This window comes from Brachionichthys hirsutus, chromosome 11 (assembly GCF_040956055.1).
Source record: "Brachionichthys hirsutus isolate HB-005 chromosome 11, CSIRO-AGI_Bhir_v1, whole genome shotgun sequence".
Lineage (NCBI taxonomy): Eukaryota > Metazoa > Chordata > Actinopteri > Lophiiformes > Brachionichthyidae > Brachionichthys > Brachionichthys hirsutus.
In genome coordinates this window covers 3,021,340-3,041,757 of record NC_090907.1, presented here as the reverse complement: position 1 = coordinate 3,041,757, position 20,418 = coordinate 3,021,340, and the positions used below count along the sequence as shown (strand labels likewise).

General features: G+C 47.8%; 3 protein-coding genes across 7 annotated transcripts; 1 reads left to right on the top strand and 2 right to left on the bottom strand.

Annotated features, from left to right (window-relative positions):
- Positions 1-483: 483 nt before the first annotated feature.
- On the bottom strand, positions 484-7,408 carry daw1 (dynein assembly factor with WDR repeat domains 1). Of its 3 annotated transcripts, XM_068745234.1 has the most exons (14): positions 7,244-7,408; positions 7,035-7,107; positions 6,788-6,860; positions 4,803-4,947; positions 4,363-4,421; positions 4,159-4,281; positions 3,938-4,037; positions 3,734-3,841; positions 2,931-3,037; positions 2,687-2,789; positions 2,451-2,565; positions 2,232-2,308; positions 1,286-1,448; positions 484-1,116 (listed from the first exon to the last, which is right to left on the bottom strand). In XM_068745234.1, the coding sequence occupies exons 2-14, from the start codon at positions 7,072-7,074 to the stop codon at positions 1,082-1,084; spliced, it is 1,248 nt and encodes a 415-aa protein (XP_068601335.1). In that variant the 5' UTR covers positions 7,075-7,107; positions 7,244-7,408; the 3' UTR covers positions 484-1,081. The 3 variants fall into 3 exon arrangements, with proteins under 3 accessions (XP_068601335.1, XP_068601334.1, XP_068601336.1); XM_068745233.1 differs by having other exon boundaries at positions 7,035-7,408; XM_068745235.1 differs by having other exon boundaries at positions 4,875-4,947; positions 7,035-7,408.
- An 803-nt stretch (positions 7,409-8,211) lies between these two features.
- slc19a3a (solute carrier family 19 member 3a) lies at positions 8,212-11,664 on the top strand. 3 transcript variants are annotated; one of them, XM_068745210.1, is made up of 7 exons: positions 8,212-8,671; positions 8,870-9,105; positions 9,177-9,759; positions 10,203-10,281; positions 10,354-10,549; positions 10,637-10,778; positions 10,863-11,664. In XM_068745210.1, exons 1-7 carry the CDS (start codon positions 8,528-8,530, stop codon positions 10,965-10,967), a joined length of 1,485 nt encoding a protein of 494 aa, XP_068601311.1. In that variant the 5' UTR covers positions 8,212-8,527; the 3' UTR covers positions 10,968-11,664. The 3 variants fall into 3 exon arrangements, with proteins under 3 accessions (XP_068601311.1, XP_068601309.1, XP_068601310.1); XM_068745208.1 differs by having other exon boundaries at positions 10,637-11,664; XM_068745209.1 differs by having other exon boundaries at positions 10,203-10,549.
- Positions 11,547-20,134, bottom strand: LOC137901200 (arf-GAP domain and FG repeat-containing protein 1-like). The gene is made up of 12 exons (XM_068745211.1): positions 19,886-20,134; positions 16,198-16,291; positions 15,735-15,850; positions 15,100-15,265; positions 14,841-14,994; positions 14,288-14,404; positions 12,888-13,032; positions 12,657-12,736; positions 12,391-12,498; positions 12,135-12,287; positions 11,941-12,035; positions 11,547-11,831 (listed from the first exon to the last, which is right to left on the bottom strand). The coding sequence occupies exons 1-12, from the start codon at positions 20,062-20,064 to the stop codon at positions 11,772-11,774; spliced, it is 1,467 nt and encodes a 488-aa protein (XP_068601312.1). The 5' UTR covers positions 20,065-20,134; the 3' UTR covers positions 11,547-11,771.
- Between the last annotated feature and the right edge of the window lie 284 nt (positions 20,135-20,418).

Genomic DNA, 20,418 nt, shown 5'->3' with positions numbered 1-20,418 from the left:
TATTTCATTGTTTCATATTTTTTTTATAATAAAATAGCACATTTGAGTAGTTCACATATTTCTGGACAGGTTATGTTTGCTCTCATTTCTTTATTGTCCTGTGTAAATCCTTTTTTTATTTAATGTCTGCACATTAATCTATCTTATTTAACCTGTTTCTGTTGATAATTAAGATGTTACGACTTTTGTTTCAGTTATATATTTTCTATACTTTATTTAGATTTGTGAAGTGATCCATTTTACCATCAGGAATTATGAAGGTTTCATATTTTAATCCAAACCCAGTAAATACATTAAATATTTAGCATCAGCTCTACATGTGAGCTCCATATCTTTACACTACATTGTACTGCCCATGGAACAAAGCATAACTTCAGAACCAGTTGCATTTATAACTCATGTTGAGATACCAGTTTAACAACATGGTTCAATTAACTGGAGTGACAGTTCAGGAAATGAGCCGAGCGAGGAACATGCAGACAGTTCAGAATCACAATCAGTTTATTGCCATTGTCAATGAGGGTTCACAGACTAGGAATTTATTGGTGTGCAATCGTGCAACATTAACAAAGGGACAGTGCGGTTGTAAAGTGTTCATGAGTCACGAGACAGAATTATTAAGTGTTCATGAGTTCGATATAGAATTATGAAGTGTTCATGAGTCTGGCAGAGGGGAAGAAGCTGTTCTTGTGGCGGGAGGTTCTGCTCCGGATGGACCGTAGGACTCCTGGCTGAGGGGAGAGGGTCAAAGAGTCCGTGTCCAGGGTGAGACGGGTCGTCTGTGATCCGACCTGCACGCCTCCTGTTATGTCATCCAATAACACTCAAAAAGGTTGAATTCTTTAAATTTATAAGCATTTCAACAAGTGCACTGTAAAGGGCCTACAATGATTAGCTTAGCCCGGCACTGGAGGGAAATATGCACTTGAGCAAACTGTTTACTTGCATTGCATCACGTTCACACTAAACTACAGTAAAAGAGAGCAGCAGAGTCAAACAGGACCAAAGGATTTACACTCGCTAATCTGCACATACGCTGGGTCATACATCAACACAGACGGACTGTTTCTCCTTGCACAAGTCAGGACCAGATCCGGCATGTATTATCTTTACTGCCTGCAAGACAGAACAAACATGAACAGGTGGCGGCCCATAAGCGCGCAGCTGAACTCCTCACTTAAAATATGCAATTAAGCTTTTGCGCCCGTTACCGAGGAGCAGCTCAAGGCTACGTTTTTATCAGCACGCCGTTTGTCAGACAGGTGTTTGTGGACGATGTGCATACCTGTAATGATGGCGTCGCCCTCGTAGTTGAAGACGCAGAAGAAGATCTCGTCGGCGTGACCCTCCAGAGTTTGCAGGCAGGCTCCAGACTCGGCATCCCAAAGACGAGCTGTCTTATCCGAGCTGGCGGTCAGGATCCTGCTGCCCCGGGGGTTGAAGCAGATCTAACGGGAGTGTCAGGAAAGAAGTTCTTCAAAGGTCTGCGTGAGAGCCCACTGCCTGGTGTGTGTCCGTAAACAGAGTCCTCCTCCCCTCACGCAGAAACCTTCTTTCTCAACCACAGTAAAATGGCTACGACTACTGTTACTAATACGAGATTGGCTGAGCAAATAGTATGTGGGAAGGAACAAACAACCCCACTGATGGTCTCGTTTGGAGTCGAGGCATTGAATTAGTCAAATAATGCAGCCTCCGAGGGAGCACGGGTCGCGTCTCCCTTGAGCCGGTCCCAAACCCGGATAAATGCAGAGGGATACAGAATTAAGCATGCACTCGACTAGAAGGTCGACTTGCCGTGGCGACCCATGACGGGACGAGCTGCCCCCCCCCCCCCCCCCCCACACACACACACACTTACAGCGTCATGATTTACGGCAAGTGCCTTGAGATAACTTTCTGTTATGATCTGGCACTACAGAAATAAAAGGAATTGGAAAAATGGTGAATTAAAATAACTCCTGCCTGTCACAATGCCCAACGATGACGCTTACAGGCAAGCAGAACTGAGAGGTGATCTTCTAGTTTTAAACAAGGAGCGTTGTCACCGGCTCAAATGTAATGTGTCAACGTCTGATTAGAACTAAAAGCTGATGAAATAGTCCAGCTTCTCTCTGTTCTGAGCAAACGCTTTTGTTCCTGAGATCGCTAGATCAGCACTATTCACGTTTCTCTAGTGACTCGTAGGGTGCGACATGAGTAGAGAACTCGTTTAGGGTCGTCTGACATACCTTGGAGATTTCGCCGGCGTGACCTTTCAGCGTCAGGAGACACCGATGCGTGTTCGCGCTGAAAACCTGGGCTGTTCCTGCCGGAGGGACACGAAACATTGTGACTGACAACCGAATGTCGAGTTCGTTGCAGTCAGGAAACCCCGAGTCGCACTGCAGATACTGTAGATATGCACCGATAATTCTGAAGCCTTTCAGGAAATGAATTCATATTCTCACCATCGGCAGACGCGGTAGCAATGAGCCGACCGCTTAGATCAAAGCACGCATCCAGAACCTCTTCTTTGTGTCCGACGAGAGTGGCCACACACTTTCCATTCACCGGCTCCCACAACTAGTGAATACGCACAAACACACATCCTCAAAACGCTGGCGTTGAATGAATGAGACGGCGGCGGGCGGATATGAATACACATACTATAAAGAATACACAAAAACAGAATTTGACGCATCACCTTGCAGGTTTTGTCCAATGAACCTGAGAGGATGAGGGAGCAATCCCAGTTAAACTGAACGCTGCTGATTTCCCCCCGGTGACCAATCAGAGTGTGGACACGTCTGACAAAAAAAAAAAGGAATAGGAAGCAGTGTGTCAGCTCTATATTCCTGTACATGCACAGTCTACATGGGGACTGACCAGGAAAGTATGACTTCCACAAATCAACCCTGACATTACAAGAACAATAACAAGCGTCCGACCTTCCCGAAGCAACATCCCATACAGCGACCGTGTGGTCGAAGGAGCCGGTGAGGAGCTGCCGTCCTGCCGTGTTGAAGCAAAGAGCGAGAACCTCTGCAGTGTGACCCTGAAAGCATAAAGAAGGCATCGTTCTCGCTCTGGTTCCGTCTCATTTGTTTTTTTAAAATACAGACTTAATACAATACTTTATTAATCTGTCCCTTGGAGGGCAATTCGGTTTACAGCAGTTTGAACTGCTGCTGGTCGCAGCGTGCGCATGCGCCCGGGCAATGCGGGTGAAGTGTCTTGCCTGAGGACACAACGACAGTGTACACACACGCCTGAGCCGGGGATTGAACTGCCAACCTCTCGGTTGCAGGACGGCCCTCTCAACCACTGCGCCACTGTCGCCCCGACCTAAGGTAGATCCTTAAATTGTTGAGTTGGAAACTCTGAAATCAATTATCTGTTGTTCGCGTGTTTGATTCTCCGTGGTGTGAAGTACAAAAAGAACAAAAAAGAACAGCAGGGAGTGACTTCAGACTGAAACTGAGCCAGCTAACCAACCAGTCGCACCGTGGAACCCACGTGCAAGTCTGTGCAGCAAGGATTGCGACTCTAAGAGAGGGCTATTAGAGACGCACGTTGGGGGTATGAAGGACAGAAAGGCTCTGGCCATGAGCTGTAGTAAAAGCACTTCATTTAGGAACAGTTACACTAGGAAATTAATGACATTTAATTCATGAATTTATAATAAATGGTCCACCTTATCAGAAAAAAGAGCAAGAGATACATTGGGAGGTAGTAGGTAAAGGTATCTCACTGTCAGAGTGGCCACCTCCTCCCCGGTCTCCACACTCCAGAGCTTGGCAGTAAAATCCATGCTGCCTGTGGCCACCAACGTACTCTGGGGATTGAATGCCAGGCACACCTACACAATGAAAACAACAACAACTCTATTTTAGTGTCGGGTTCTCATACAGAGCCAGAAGAGATTTGCCAGATCTATTTTGGATTGCATACTTACGACTTCCAACACGTGTCCACGAAAGGTGTGAAAACATTTGCCCGTCTCAGCACACCACAGTTTGCAGGTCTTATCGAAGGAGCCGGTGGCAATCTTGTCTCTGAGTTCAAGAAAGATCAAATAAAAAGCAAAGCGTGTGGCACTCGTAGGATGAGCTGCCCCTTCAGAAGGTTAAACAATAAGCGCTACGTTCTCAGCGGCTGTGAAGGTTCTGTTCTTACCCGTAGGGGTTGTTGAAGGCTACAGCATACACCACGTTTCTGTGTCCCTCTAGCGTATGCAGCTCCGTGCCTGAGGCCGTGTCCCAAACTCGACATGTTCTGTCGTAGCTCCCAGTTATAAACCTGCAGAGGAACGGAGTGCAGTCGAACAAAAAACAAAACACCGTTCCTGAATATTAAAGTGCGTGTGTGGGCGAGACCTACCTCGACCCTGATTTGTCAAAGGCGATATTTGTCAATGGCAGGATGTGCGCCTTTAGCTCCTGAAAACAAAAGAAAAGAAAAAAGAAGCCATTCATTTCACCTTTAAGATTATTTGTGCGCTACAGATAAAGTTTTGAGAAAAAACTTTTCGCTCCTTCTGCATAATTGTATCTCTCATATTTAAGGCGGAAAATGTCACAATTCTTCAGATTATGGTTTGTGCATTTCTCAGAACACAAAGATACTCACTAAATACCTTTTATTATCATGTTAACAGACTATTGTCCTTCTTCTCATTCTAAATCTTTACCATTACCGCTCTCTAGTTCCTTCTTTGGAGCACTGGTCCAAAGTTCCAAACATTAAGTGCAGATGGCTTTTCACTCTGTCGATTTATTTTATATCGGTCATGAACATCGGTGTGCGTTTCCGAGTCTGACCTTGGAGAAGGAGAACCTGTGGAGGTCCTGCTGACCATGTTTCTGCTGAAGCTGAACGATCAGCTTTCTGACCTGATCGGTCCGGGACTCTGTGATCAGAGGCTCCGATTGCCTGATCTCTTCCAACAACTCGTCCGGGTTTGTTCTGCACGGTGGAAAAATGCATTTCGTAAAGCTCTTATCACCTTTTAGGTTTCTAATTTAAAAAGAAAATGGATCTGAAGAGAACACCTGATGCACCCGTCACTCTGGAACAAAGTAAATCTGAATTAATCAGGTCACGTGACTGTTTTCCATTAATAATTATTAATACGCTTTATTTATTTATTCATTAATATAATAGCAGTACTACTGTAATCAACACTACCAAATATGTTTCTAGTAGTAAGATATAAACACTACTTGGTAGATGAAAAGCAATAACACCCCCTACACTGTAGGGGTCCCCAAACTTTTTCCTGTGAGGGCCACATCACTTTTCCCTTCTCTGATGGAGGGCCGGGGTCAGTTTGTACAGGAAAAGTGTGATGATGGCAGGAGTGCCTAAACATTTAGGGGCCGAATGCAGAGGCAGGCTGTAGTTTAGGCTTCATCTCACCATCACAACTACACACAGCGACATGAATCGAGTGTCACACGCGCAATGCCTCTCACACCCAAACTCAGTCTCTCTCCAGCACTATCACGAAGTGCAGAGGTGAAGAACGACTGGATCAATCAGCTGATCCAATACAGCTGCAGAGGAGCAAACAACAAACCTCAAATTATTGTAAAAAACCTGAATGCTGCACGCCTTGGTTTCGAACCCAGGATCTTCTAGCGGGGAGTCAAGTGCACTACCCACTACACCACCTAGATCAGGCATGGGCAAACCCTGGCCCGTTGGTCTATTTAATCCGGCCCGCCAAACTTGTACAAATTATATCATTAAATAAAATTGTATTATAATTAAACCTCATTCATTTGACCTTTTCCCTGTAATGCTACCTGTAAAAGGCCAAATCCTTTAATGCAATAGCTTTCATGTGTCATTTATATTAGCTCACACAAATACTCCAACCATCTGTTCTTGGTCCAGCCTTCCTGTCAAATTTTAGAACCGATTGTGGCCCGCGAGTCAAAAAGTTTGCCCACCCCTGACCTAGATGTTACCCCATCAAACATTAGGATAAATAGACAGTAGCATTGTTGACTTTAGACCAGAGGCACTGGTTTTGAATCCAGTACGACGTCACCTGTTCTGAGACACGCCCACTCCACATAACACAAAAGGAAAAAGCACAACATAACAACACAACAACATAGCAACACAGAACAACATAACAACACGCTGTGGTCTGAGATATCAACTTATTATTTGACAGGTACGACTTTAGTAATACCTCAAGCCTCCTCACCTATACGGTGGCGTGGTTGGTAGGGTTACCGACTCACAGCCGGAGGAACTGGGTTCGCATCCAACTGTGGGAGTGGGGGTGGAGTAGGGGCGGCAGGGTAGGCCCAGGGCCTTGCCTGGGCGGAGTGAACTGGACCACTGGTCCACTCCGCTCCGCTCAGGCGTGCCCTGGACCTACCCTGTTGCCCCTGCTCCATCTCATTCCCGTAGTGGGATTCGATACCAGGGCCATTTTGCCCCCCTCAACAATGCTGCCAACTATGCCACTGTGGAGGTGAGGAAACCTGCCCTGTTATTACAAAGTAATTACTATGTAATAAGTTGATATTACAGAACATTGGAACATTAACTTTCTGGCCGTATGTGACCATCATTAAAAATAAAAGGGAGGCTACTCATGTTGTATGGAAAGGAAAATAAGTACATTTTATTTTGGGTCCCTGGTATTGTTCAGGGGGCCAGGTCAAATGTGGAAATGGGCCGGATCCGGCCCGCGGGCCGTAGTTTGGGGACCCCTGCCCTACAGTGTAAACAGTTAGCTAGGATGCTGTTAGCTTAACTTCATTATTGATTGATGAAATTTACTTACGTTGGAGTCAAATCCAAAAGATCGATTGATTTGGTCCTGAAAACTCCTCCTTTGTCAAACTCCAAGATGATGCCTGATAGCGGAAAAACGAAATAACCCAAAATAAACCATTCATGACGACGAAACGGAACCAAATTAGCTTTAAGTTAGCTAACGCTAGTAGGCGTTATAACAACATTTTGTAACGCTAATCCAGCAGCAAAAAAACAGCCTGGATGATGTTCAGAAACCAAACTATCGATATTACCTGGTGGATAATATCTGAGAAGGAACCGCTTGAGTTTCATGTTGGTAAAAGTACTCGGGAGATTTCACGTCACCTGCAACAAACCGTTACTATGGCGACGACGTCGTATACGCAGTCAGTACGCATGCGCCTGTTTTTGTGTCCGCGTTGCTGTGATTGGACAACAATGATTGGACTTTTTGTTTTGTATCCAGTTGTGTGTGTGTTACGTCATAGCTTCAGATGGGATGAGTTCCTCTTGATTGGTGCATGAAGGCAGGAAGGAAAACACCAATCAGCAGGCTGACCGTGTTGGAGCACGTTGCCGGCGTCGTCCACGCCCCCTTCGGCTGGAGCCACTCACGAGCCGGAGATCATCTTCTGTAATTTGCATATACTGTATAATTTGGCAACTTATGACAACATAAATCCACAGAGTGAGTACAAAATTGAGGCTGTAACAGCGTGTAATTATGAATATGATGGATCTGGATTTTGATTTCGATCAGATTAAACTTTAAATGTCTCTTAAATATACATAATTATTTTGTGATTTAACAATTGTTGTTATTTTTAGGTATTCAGACAGGAATCCGGATCGCCCTGAAGATTAAATGGGTTCAAAGATAGACCCATCTTCAGATTGCATGTTTATTGTTCTAATCACCATCGCCGCAGGTTATCTCCAAACTAATCTTTTAGGCTTTATATAAAGATACTTTAGTATTTTATTAATATATTAATTACCAACTTCTTTCAGGCGCTGACACAATAAATATCCATGTCAGTATTGATCATCAGAGAATGAGATTCCAAACATTTTGTAGCGCTCCTCTCCATGGAGCGTTACGCAGGGAACAAGCGTTAAACTGAGGTGACAGGGCGACACCTGGTGGTCATTGATCAGTGGTGCATGCCCAAAGTTTGAAATTTCTAGTGTTTTTTTTTTTTTTTAATGAGACATGATTAAAACAATTTCAAGCTGTCTCTTTTTCACCATCTAAGGGTGGATACTATGACGTCATCCCCAGTGTTGTTTCTGGACGGAGGGATTTGCGGAGCGGGGGTGATATCCGCTGAAAGGTTCTGAACTGGTCGACCTGTTCTGCTTTTTTATGGCTAATAAAGTAATAATGATAAACCAGTCTAATTGTCTCTTTCAATAAAAGTAAATAATAAAACTGAACAAATAGATCCAACAACATCAAAGTTTTATTTTGTTGCACAACTTCCGCTTTTACAACAACATGCAGAGTCAGCGAAAATAAACAAGCAGCGCAATAAAGTATTAATCTCCACCGATAAGGGAAGAACGTTAAAGACAAAGTCCTGTGATTAGTTTCATTTTTGACGCTCCCATCAGCGCGTGACCCGGATCGTCGCCATGGCAGCGGCGCTCTTTGGTTGTTGATTGACGGAGTCAAAACTTCAGGGGTTTCTCTCCAACTCGGTAAACACACATACACGCACACGCACACGCACTCGCACTCACTCACACAGCTACAGGTCGCAGCATGCAGGCGCTCAGGACGTGGAGGGCAGACTGGCGGTATCCCACCACGCTGCTGTGCGTGTGCGGCTTCTTATGCACCGTTAGACCGCTGGAGCCGTTCACCGTCCCGTATCTGACTGGACCGAAGAATCTGACAACAGAACAGGTGCGTGTGAGAAAACTACGGAACGAATCGGGGGGGGGGGGGGGCAGAAAGAGCAGACGTGATCGATTTGTACGGTGGTTGTCGGTTTGTCTTGTCAGTTTGATCGTTTTTGGCAATAAATTGGAAATAAAACCTACTTATTATTCTCCACCTTTTCGCCATGTTTTTGACGCGTTGCCGTGACGTCACGTCATGCAGGTGAACAACAAGGTGCTCCCCGTATGGACCTACTCCTACCTGGCGGTGCTCGTGCCCGTGTTCCTCCTGACCGACTGGCTGCGCTACAAACCGGTGGTGGTGCTCTACTGCGTCTTCCTCCTCGTCTCCAACTCGATGATGCGCTGGATGCAGGGCGTCCCGGCCATGCAGGCCATGCAGTTCGTTTACGGGGTGGCAACGGCCTGTGAATTGGCCTATTTCTCCTACATCTACAGGTCCCGTGTTGCGCTCAGTGAGGTTCCCCTACCGGCAGCACAGATATGACACATCGGTTCTCTCTCCACAGCGTGGTGGATCCGAAGCGGTACCGGATGGCCACCTCTTACGTGCGCAGCGTCCAGCTCCTCGGATACACGGCGGGGTCGCTGCTGGGCCAGCTGTTCGTCACCTTCGACCTCATGTCCTACGACGACACCTTGACGTTTACTCTCGGTCTCTTCGCCGTCGCCACCGTCGCCTCCTGCCTCCTCCCGATGCCTCAGCGGAGCATGTTTTTCCACCGGAAGGACGGGCAGGAGGCACCGGCAGGTGAGACCGGGGGTGAGACCGGGGATGCGTCCGTGCGCCAAGAAGAGGCGAACGCGGAGGGATTAGCGGACGCGCAGGAGAGCGCGGAGGGAGGAGCGGACGCGCAGGAGAACGCGGAGGGAGGGGCGGACGCGAAGGAGAGCGCGGAGAACGGCTTGGGCGTAAAAGGGAGGGCGTTAACGGAGAACGAGGAGCCGGTCGGCGCGGAGCGGTGCTGGAACGTTCTCCTGCAGCCGTGGAACGACCTCCGGCGGTGCTACTCCTCCAGAACGCTGCTCTACTGGTCGTTGTGGTGGACGCTGGCGACGTGCGGCTTCAACCAAACCGTCAGCTACGTGCAGGTGAGCTGCGGAGGTGCGCAGAAACGAGGTGCGCCTTTTGGTGCAGGTGTGTTTTCTCCTCCTGGGTGGATGTGCAGGTGCGTTTTCTCCTCCTGGGTGGATGTGCAGGTGCGTTTTCTCCTCCTGGGTGGATGTGCAGGTGTGTTTTCTCCTCCTGGGTGGATGTGCAGGTGTGTTTTCTCCTCCTGGGTGGATGTGCAGGTGTGTTTTCTCCTCCTGGGTGGATGTGCAGGTGTGTTTTCTGCTCCTGCAGGTGTGTTTTCTCCTCCTGGGTGGATGTCGGGGCATTTCCTTTTTGTAGGGGGGCTATATTTGCAAATCCTTCCTCACCTCTTGCACAAAAAGTTCTTCTTTAAATCCTATTCGGAATTTTTTTTTCCCCTTCACATTTTTCATGTACAATGGGGAACTCTGTTACCGCCCGTTGCCATGCCAACCTGCAGGTGTTATGGGAGCACGTGCAGCCCTCTCAGAATGGCAGCATCTACAACGGAGGCGTGGAGGCAGCGTCCAACCTGTTAGGTAGGCAGCATATCATCCCCCTGAGACCCACGTCAACGGGCCGGGTCTCAGTGATCCCCAACCCCCCCCCAGGCGCGGCGGGGGCCTACGCCATCGGCCGCTGCACCGAGGTCAGTTGGGAGCAGTGGGGCGAGCTGGCCCTGGGCGGGCTCTCCGGACTCGGATCGGCCTCGCTCTTCCTCATGACCTTCATCGGGAACATCTGGGTGTGCTACGCCTGCTACGCCATTTTTAAGTCCGCGTACATGCTGCAGATCACGTTAGCCACGTAAGAAGGGGATTCGGAGGCTCACTTTATTTGCAGGTAGAAAAAAAATCAGGAGGCATTCAAATGAACCGACGTCCCGTCTCGCAGGTACCAGATCGCCGCCGGCCTGACGATGGAGAGATACGCGCTGGTGTTCGGAGCCAACAGCTTCGCCGCCTTGGTCATGCAGACCGTCCTCACGTTCATCGTGGTCGACAGCGGAGGCTTGGGTCTGGGCATCGTCGCTCAGGTAGGCAGCCAGACCAGGGAGAACCAGGATCTGGGAATATTCAAACGTCCACTCATCGCTTCCTCCCCCCCCCCCCCATTTCAGTTCATCGTGTACTCCAGCTACTTCGCCGTCATCGCCGTTGTGTTTCTGCTCCAGGGAGCGTTCACGGTTTGGAAACTGCGAAGAAGCAGGGACCGGCAGACATAACCTGTGCTTTTATCCCCCCCACCCCCCCTCAGGAAACAAAAGCCATGAATAGTTTAATACAAAACCAAGATATACGACTTTAATAGACGCATGTAAATGAACGGTTTCATCATTTATTTGAATATATATATTGTATATGTATTTACATATTAACTTAAAATTCTCTAATAGCAATGCCAAGTGGTTTTCAGCTCATCGTACATTTCGACCCGGGCCTGTTGTCAGGCAGAAGAAACGAGCCCCCCCCCCCCCGTGGCAACAGTGGCTCCTTTTCTGATCAACAACCGACAGAATTGTGTATTCTTTTCTTTATCTGAGAACAGTTCCTGCATAAATAAACATTTTGGTTCACACGTACAACAAGTGGCAGCGCCCGTTAGCTCCCCCCCCCCCCCCATGCAACAGTCCCGTCTCGATGAATTCTGCGTGTAAAGATACAAATACTGATACGAACGAAGGGCCTGAAAGAAAACTCCCGTGTGTACAGAACCGCAGCAGAATGGATGAGACGCACCGATTCGACCGGTCTGATTCCACGTTGTGGTTCGGTAGTAAAGAAGAGGGGGCCGGCCTCTCCCATTGTTTTTTTTTTTTTTTTTTTAAACGCCATCACTTCGTTCTGCATCCTGACTCGTCCATGTGTTTTTTTTCCCCACCATCAGTGACAAACTGCGATATAAAACGTCCTTACAAATATTGCGTGTGTGTGTGTGTTGTTGTTTTTTTTTTTAAAGCTACTTGTGAAACTAAACAGTGCAAGCGTGCCGGTTGTCGACCCTGCAGTGGCGCTGATTGGATGGATCGCTATAAGAAGGGATTCGTCGAGGAGCCTCCTGCTGAGTAATGTGCAGACGGACCGGAACCCTGGATGGAGAAGGCGATATAAAAACAGCGACTTTTCCGTTAAATCAACGAATCATGTTTCGCTTTAACTGAACCGCTAGCGTCCCGACTGACGCGGCCTCTCACTGACCAGGAAAGGGTTACTGGAGACCATCGGTCCGGCTATCGTCTGTCCGAAAGACGTCACGACGGGCTTGGCTTGGACAAAGTGTGGATACCCCCCACCTGCAAGAAACACATCGAGGACCGTCGTCACTCCGGTTCAGAAGTTGACGCGGCGGCTGCACGTTCCAGCCGCGCGCTAACATAGCTGCGGCGGCGCACCGTTGGGCTGCTGAGGATACGCAGGAGGCTGCGGGAAGGGAGTCTGTCCGGGAAAGGGCTGCTGGAAGGTTCCGCTGAAGCTGGTGGGAATGTTGTACGCCGGCGCGTTGCCAAAGCCAGCCGGCATACTCATGGAGCCTGTGCCGAAGGACACTGACACAGAGCGAGCAGCTGGATCAACACGGTTACGATCTGCTGCTCGGTTTAGCATTTATAACGCAACGTCACAGGCAAGGTGTCGGGGGGGTCAACACACCTGCTATGGCAGCCATGTTTGCTGCTCTGCCGTTGCTCTGGAAGGGGTTGGTGGGAGGGGCTGCCGGGGCGACTCCAGCAGCGACAAACGGGTTCGTGGATTGAGCTGCTGTGAGAGAGAGAGAGAGAGAGAGAGAGAGAGACGTCAGGTCAGCAAACACGATTCAGAGCAGCGTAATTCAAAACCACGCCAGAAATATCTTATTTCTGAATGGCACTGAACAGTCAACGTGAGGACGATGGCCCTTGGCCTTTAGCTCTCCTCACCTCCGAAGCCCTGCGGCATGCAAGGCAGGGCGTGTTGTGCTTGTGCCGCCGACACCCCCGTCTCTGTTCCGAACATTCTCCTGGACACGAAACAAACGGCAGCAGAAGCCAGAGGATCAGAGACCGAACCCTCCCCGAGCGACAGGAGGGGTCACTGCTGTCGCTTCGGTTCGACCCACTGAAGCGGGCGTGTGTGAGTGCGTGTGTGTGTGTGTGTGTGTGGCGTCTCACCCATGCGAGGTGCTGGTGGTGTTGTAAACACTCGTGGGGGGGGCCGAGGGGCTGAAGACCGTGTCGAGCGCGGCCAGAGCGGCGTAGCGATCCCCGCCTGCTGCTCGTCTCTGAGCGGCGGCCGGCGCCGAGCTCACACAACCTCCTGCAATAGAAGAGCGTCACAGCAGAGCGGCGTTCAGTCAGCCCCCACCTCGACCCCCTTCATCCGGGCGGGAAAAATCAGATTCAAAGACGCAAACCGAAGGTCCGGCGATAGCCGCCACGCTCAACCTATGAGAAATGACGAGGGTTAAATGTTCAATCATCAGGAAATTAGCATTTTCTAACATAGAATGTTGCTTATAATACAAAGACGCTCCAATCACAGCACTCTGGTCACGTGACGTGAAGTCTTTGACGTAACCCGCATGTAAAACATTCTTCCGAGGTATTTTCCACCACGTTCAGCAGCCTGCCGTTGCAGGTGTTATGGGAGCACGTGCAGCCCTCTCAGAAAGCCTGACGAAAGCCGTTAAAGAGGGCAAAACCCCAAAAGACGGACTTACTGCGCGCACACTGGAGAGGCAGAGCAGTGGCAAACGCACCCATACTGCGGCTGGATGAGAGAACAGTGAACGCTGGCAGCCAAAAATCAAAGAGGGGGGAGGAAGGAAGGGGGAAATGAGCAAAGAAGAGTGGACAAAGAAAAGAAGATATCCAACCAAGCTAAACGCAAAGAAAATACACGAGGCCAAAGCAAGTTAACCGCTGCTGAAGGAAAGCACCAGCAGAGGGCGCTGCGGCACAACATTGTCCAGCGCACAAGGCTGCAAATTAAGAGGCTGCGTTTGGATAATAATGTAGTCGGGAAGTAAAAACACCGCGACGGGTAAACTGTAGTCTAGGTGGAACCAACCGAGTCTTAAACAAACGTCCTTCCAAAGTCGTCTGTCGTTCCTGGTTTTACCGGTACAGCACTTTGTTTTAGGGGATGGAGATCGGCGATAGCCACCTCGCCGCCCTTTGCCGGATATTCCGCCCCGTATGTCCGTGACGCCTGTTACGCCACCCATTTAGGTCAGGGAAATCAAAGGTTTAGGCGTACTGTGAAACATTAAAATGTTTAAGAGAACAAACCTTTATCATTATGAGACCGGCCCAATGCTCTGCATGCTTTGCTCATTCATGGGTCATTTTAAACCCGGTACGCCGCTACTCAGATGTATTAAAGTGATCAATAAAGAATGATGCGCTCTAAGCAGGTTAAAAGGAGGATATTCTAGAAGCTGTGTTCTTGTGAGTCTGGCCTGAGGCACATTCCATCGAGTTTAACTGCAGCCCGTGTTTAGCCAAACGTAGCATCTCAGTCTCAGGGCGTTTCTTTTGGACTTTGACCGTTGGATGGGATATTGTTCTACCTGTATTCGAGGGAGCGAACGGGGCTTGCGGCGCGGGGAAACCACTTGCCGATCCAGACGTGTTCCCGAAAGCGTCGAAATTAGCAAAGTCGGCATTTGTGTTGGAATTCTGTGCCGCTGGAGGGAGACGTCGGGATGAGATCGAGACATGCAGATGAGCGAAAAAACAACAACATAGAAACACGCACAACGAGAGAAAAAAACAATGGATGAGATAAACAGATTTATACATTACATCACAAAAGGAATGAATAGCAACAAAAAAATAAATGGATTATGTAGTAAATAAGAGATAAACACAGAATGATGTCATAATAAAAACATATTCTCTGCATTAATGGCTCTCCACGAAGAGCGAACACCGATGGGCCTGCGTTAATGACATTAGTAACCATGGAGACGCGTCTGTCTATTGTACATAACGTGTTGTCGTCACGAAGGGACACAGTTGCTGCTATTTTTTTCTGTCTTGTCACAATAATAAAGCATCAACAGAAATAAATTACAACACGACTGAGGTATTTCACCCAAATCATCTTAATCCAATTCTTACTTGTGTGGCTGTTGAAATGTGCAAAGTTCGCAAAACTGGAGCCGACGCCGGCATTCACGCTGGGCGGCGCAGCAAAGATGTCTCCGCCCAAGTCGCTGAGGAGGTCAAATCTTTTGTCGTGGAACGGCTGCTGTCCGCGGCTCGCCACCGGAGACTGTGGGGGGGGGGGGGGGGGGACAGAGACGCCATGGAATAGCATGCAGCAGCAGCAGCAGAAGCGACAAATGGCTCGTTAGCGTGCTCTAAATTAGCGGCTCACCTGATTCGGCGGGGTGCTCTTGTTGAGGTGCAAGGAGGGGGCCGACTCCCCCAGCAGGGATTTCAGCGGTCTGACCTCCGGGGTGCTGCTGGTGCTGCTGTTGGAGGAGCCGGAGATGGACGCGTGGACGGATGCCACTCCCTTGGCCTGCTCAGGAGGAACATGCCTAGCAAACGGTGGACAATTCCGCGCATTGCAACAAGTCACCGCTATGCAGAGTAAATTCAGGACAGGAAACGTTAAACTGGGTGAAGACCACGGCTCTTTTTTTTTTTAGCTCTGCCGATTGGCGAGTTCTGAGAGGCCGGCGTGGAACGCCCATCTGAATTCCCGAATTACAACCAGAAACTGTCTCTTTCTGCCACAGTTACAGCTCTAATATGTCCTCGCTCACACGGAGCAGGGAAATGAAACAGAAACTGCGCTGCCCCTCAGACACGCCATCTTTTATCTCCCTGGAACAGCTAGGTCCTGAACAGAAAGCGGAGAGTCTGCAGTGACCTACATTCTGTGCATTTAAAGGCGGCTCGCTGCGGGCTGACTATGAGCCGCCGGTGAGACACACCAAGCCAAAGAGCAAACATCCCGACTCGGTGAACACCGTCAAAGATTGTTACCGAACTTAACTAACTTACCATCTCTTCTTTTCGTATTTCTCTTGAAGGAACTCCTTGACTTTCTGTGGTTCTCTGAAGTCTGGTATGGAGGACGTTCTGTCGTCGTAGAGGCTGAGCCAAATCCGCTTACACGCCTGAAAAACAGAGGAGCAGAACTCGTTATTTTCTGTGGCCCCCGACGTAACCAGCCCGAAAATTATGACCTGAAAACACGATGCGGTTTGAAAAGGATCAAGTGCGGCTACGCGGCCTTGATGACAAAAAGCATCACGGCCGACCTCGAGTCTCCTGCGTATCCGTCCTTCCTGATGCTTTTCATCAGCGTTCAAGGAGCTCCGCTCCCCAGAAGGTTCCTTCCCATTTCCCAGAAATAGTTCTTCAAGTACGCTCCACTTTGCTTCACAGAAGGAATATGTGCAAACGGCGACGGCACAAAGAGAAGCTACGCGGCCTGAAACGTGCAGACGGTCCCCGCGCCTACCTCGTTCCCGAGTTTCTGTAGGAACTCGATTTCTTGTTGCGAGAAGGTCGTCATGGAGATGGACTTGACTCTGTGCGGTGGATTCAGTCCTCGTCTGTAAGAGGACAAATAGAAGCGGGTCAACGCAATTAAAAAAAGAAGCACTTAATGATGCCAACCGTATCTGTAGACTCCGGGTAGCAGAAGATGGCGGGAGGGCATCGCGTGGGGGGAAACGACAGCGAGCAGAGCGTCAGAAAGGAACTGGGTTAAACACTTTACTCAAGTCATCAGCGCAGGACAAAGACTGCAGACTATAGAAACGGCCATTAAGAGGTTTTATCAATTGGCCCGCAACAGCCTTGCTCGTCTTGAGAAGGTCACAGCTCAAATTAATGCCAGGTTACAGAAATAGCTGGAAAGATCGATTTAATGTTTATATTAAGCTCCAGGCCGGCTTCCCTTTCAGCAGTAAATGAAAAGCAACCTAGCGCTGGCTTCAAGGTTAGCACCTGGTTTGTCTGTGAAAGCAGCCAATCGGCATTTAGGAGGCAGGCAGATGTTCCATATACTCAGAGAACATTCCAGGTTAGCGCTCAGCTTATTATGATAAGCTCATCTTTGCTTTCCGTAAACGGCAACTCAACTTCCTGAGATAAACAGGTTTAACAGAATTGTGAGGATGCTAATCATAGATATAAAAAATAAAAATAACAATGATGCCCATATAAACAATGATGACTGTTTAAATTCCCTTCACCTTCGTTCCTACCCTACTGAAGTTTCAGCTAACATGAATCAATACATTGATCGAAATGATTTAATACTCCGCATTCGTAATTCCAGTCAAAAACACATTTACATCAGGAACGCTCCAGTCCAGAGGAAGAGTCTTTTTCTAGGAAGCATTTTTGGAAGACAGTGGTATACTGAGAGGAATCAGATCCTACAGGCGATGTAATACTAGCAGAGATGGCTAAATTATTAAAGTACTTTAAACCGTTAACTCCGCCCATTCTTCACGCAGCCCCAATCAGCCGAAACCAATAACAACCATTACAAATAGATATATTTATAGTAATTAGAATTAAGCAGCAACACATTTGTATAAATGGTCTGCATGGGACGCTCCATCCACATATGCATATTCACATTCAAGGGTGCAATATGGAGAACAGAAGCAGGCAATAAGAATCCAAGACAGACCTTAATACAACCAAATAGAGTAACTTCCAATATTAACCGGGTCTTAATTCCATCGTTGGTGATTAAGGACAGTTTGCACACTAAATATTTGATTCCAGGCCTAGTTCTTACGACTTTGCTTTGAAACAGTCAAAATCGAAACACAAGAACTAAACTCTCATCAGAATCAAAGGTATTTTTGAGGAAAACAGAAGCTGGAGTGAGTTGTTGAGCTTTCACCGTCTTTTCCAGCACCCCGAGGCAGAAGATCAATCAGTAGCTCGTCTCATGAAGACGCAACTGGGTTAGATAGAGGGAAAGCGCTCCAGAAAGCTGCAGGCTCTGCTCAGTTCTCCAGTTAAATTATTCCAACACTAGTTATTTTTGGTTTTTGTTATTCAATATATTAAAAAAAAAATCATTTGGGTTATTTATCCAGTTCATCTGTTTTAGCGTCGTGTCTAATGGGTGGAAAAGGGTATGAAAGAACACGCATTGAAATAATCATGACCTAGTTATTAACGTATGTCGGAGCAGCGAAGCTAGAAAAACTCAGCTCATTTGCATTTTGTAACCGCTGCAGGGTGAGAAAAACTGGCAGCGTCACTCCTAAAAAGAGAGAAGAGCCGATGCGTCAGCTTTCATTTCTGCTGCTTTCAGCATCCTCATAACATTTGTATTTTATGCTTCATCTTACAATTTTGTTACGTACCTTTAATCAGAACGCCAAATTAATCTACGATGTATTAGTTCTAGTATGACTCGACACCGATTAACATCACCCAGGTCCGTTTGGTGTCTGCGACACCTCCCAACTCCAGACACGCTCCGTTCTGTTGCAGCCCCGCTTACTCGGGAACAATTTTCAGGAGGCTAAGTGGGGTTATTTCCTGCCGTGGGCAAATGTGCAGAAAGACCGAGTGGCGTACGTCCCTCCTGGGAATGCCTCCACCTCCGTAAGGAATGTGTTCACATTACAGACTCCAACTCCACCCACTGAACAACCACAACCATGGGAGGAGAAAGAAGCGGTTTTAGTTGGTCTGTACTTGTGCCCCTGCCCACCCCCTTAATTAAATACTATTAATCACCAAACTGCAGATGAGAAAAGAAAAAGGACCAAACACCATAACTTAAAAAAAAACACGTCAATGATGACAGAAATATGTCAGACAAGTGTACTCTCCATACTTAACCTGTAAGTAAATGTAAAATTGTTTTATTTCTAACAACAGGTTATAGTTCGCCTTCTTTGAAGAAGATAAAATAAACAGTACTTTTATAATAAAACAGCAAACCAGGACTGTAGGCGAGTTGATATCAAGTCTCAGCATGAATCTCGAGATGATCTCTTTCACAATGCCAACGTCTGGGAAGTTAAAGCGCGGGTGAAACGACGACCTTTGCCTCTTCCTCCGACACGTTTAAAGCACGCACTGCTGATGTAGCGGCAAAGAGGGGCCGTGCCGCTTCCTACGGTTTCCTACGATCGCACCACGCTTCCCAAACACAGGCGACCGCTAAAGATTCTACAAGACATGATTCAGTGGCGAAATGGATGCCATTGTAATCCAGTGAGCAGATGGGAGACTCACCGACATCTCTGCAGATACACTGGTGAAGTGAAATAATAGAGCCTTCCTTCTCATTCCTATGGTTTGATACAATGCTTTCATGTTCACAGAGGAGGCAACAGCAAAGAACAGTTTGGACAGATTAAGGTCACAAACCCTGCAAAGGTTTGAGGGACAAAATGTCTGAAATTATGCCAGAGAAAGATGGAAAAAAAACAAAGAAGTTGACTAATAAAAGCAAACGCTTGTCAGAGGGGATTTACTGAATGACAAAACAAATTCCCTTTCCACTGCAACAGCAGTGAAATAACGGTTGGTCACAAATGCACATGTTAATAGCTCCAAGCCAATTTAATTATCATGTCTTTACAAGAGGGTAAAAGTAAGCATAATTCATTAATAAAAACCCTGTGGCACTTATTATTAAGCCTCCATTTCACATGTTCAACGATACACCTTGATATTATTATTGATTACTTCCTCTGTGGAAACCAGAACGTTTCATTTGATAACTAAAATACAACAGCGTTATTATGCTTGTGTGTTTTGTGTGTACAAACAACAACTAGTCGTAACAGCTAGCTAGCTAGCTAGCAGGCTAAAGAACCTTGCTTCATGGCAAGCATCGGAAGCTAAAGTCACTTAGCTTCGCTACGTTAGCTTCGCTCCGTTAGCTTCGCTGCGTTAGCTTCGCTCCGTTAGCTTCGCTACGTTAGCTTCGCTGCGTTAGCTTCGCTGCGTTAGCTTCGCCCCGTTAGCTAGCTTTGCGGAGCGCCGCTACGAAGCTAACGTCACCCCGCCCAACACAACGCAACGAGACGAAGTCAAAACAGATCCAACTCTCAACAACTAGCTAGCGTCATTTAGCAAAACGGGCTGCAGAATGACGCTGCTGTTACTCCGTGTGCGCCATATCTACCCTGATGTCACCGAAGGGGCTTGGAACTTACAGGATGCCGGAGCAGGAGGTGCACACGAAGGAGCCCACGGTCATGTTGGCGTAGGTCGGGCCGCGCTGCTCGCAGTCGAAGCACTTTCTGTTGAGAGGCAAGCTCGTCATTTCTCTCAGCATCTTCAGGTGTTTCTCTTCTTGCTTTCGCTTTGCACTCGCCGCCATGGCGAGGGACATTCAGCGGGAATAAACCGGGGAGGGGGGGGGGGATGGAGGGTCGGCTACTGAAACAAAAGGCTGCCGACCCGACAGAGGGAGCGGGTAAGGTGGGTCTGTCTGTTGTCAGCGGGGGCCTCGCCCAGGAGTCGAGTTCCGCACCCGATCAACCAATAGGAGAGCAGTTCAACCCATGACACACTTAAGACCGCCCCCTCATTTTTTCGTTTGAGCGAACAGAGCTTTTATTTATTTATTGATATTTTATTATATTTATATATTTATTTTCGTATTTATTTCCACGTATATTTTTAATTTTTGAATCTTGTTTTACATTTTTTTTATTTACATTAACTGTTTTGTATTTATTTATGT

Bases quoted from the DNA above. Each gene is read 5' to 3' on its own strand.
- daw1 (XM_068745233.1), bottom strand. From the start codon at position 7,074: ATGAAACTCAAGCGGTTCCTTCTCAGATATTATCCACCAG. The intron at 2,790-2,930 runs GTCGGACGCTTG...TTTTTTTGTCAG, and splicing joins TGGGATGTTGCTTCGGGAAG to ACGTGTCCACACTCTGATTG. The intron at 1,449-2,231 runs GTATGTCAGACG...CACTCCCGTTAG, and splicing joins ACGCCGGCGAAATCTCCAAG to ATCTGCTTCAACCCCCGGGG.
- slc19a3a (XM_068745208.1), top strand. From the start codon at position 8,528: ATGCAGGCGCTCAGGACGTGGAGGGCAGACTGGCGGTATCCCACCACG. The intron at 8,672-8,869 runs GTGCGTGTGAGA...CACGTCATGCAG, and splicing joins AGAATCTGACAACAGAACAG to GTGAACAACAAGGTGCTCCC. The intron at 10,550-10,636 runs GTAAGAAGGGGA...CCCGTCTCGCAG, and splicing joins CTGCAGATCACGTTAGCCAC to GTACCAGATCGCCGCCGGCC.
- LOC137901200 (XM_068745211.1), bottom strand. From the start codon at position 20,064: ATGTCCCTCGCCATGGCGGCGAGTGCAAAGCGAAAGCAAGAAGAGAAA. The intron at 15,266-15,734 runs GTAAGTTAGTTA...ACCGTTTGCTAG, and splicing joins AAATACGAAAAGAAGAGATG to GCATGTTCCTCCTGAGCAGG. The intron at 14,405-14,840 runs GTAAGAATTGGA...GTCTCCCTCCAG, and splicing joins ACATTTCAACAGCCACACAA to CGGCACAGAATTCCAACACA.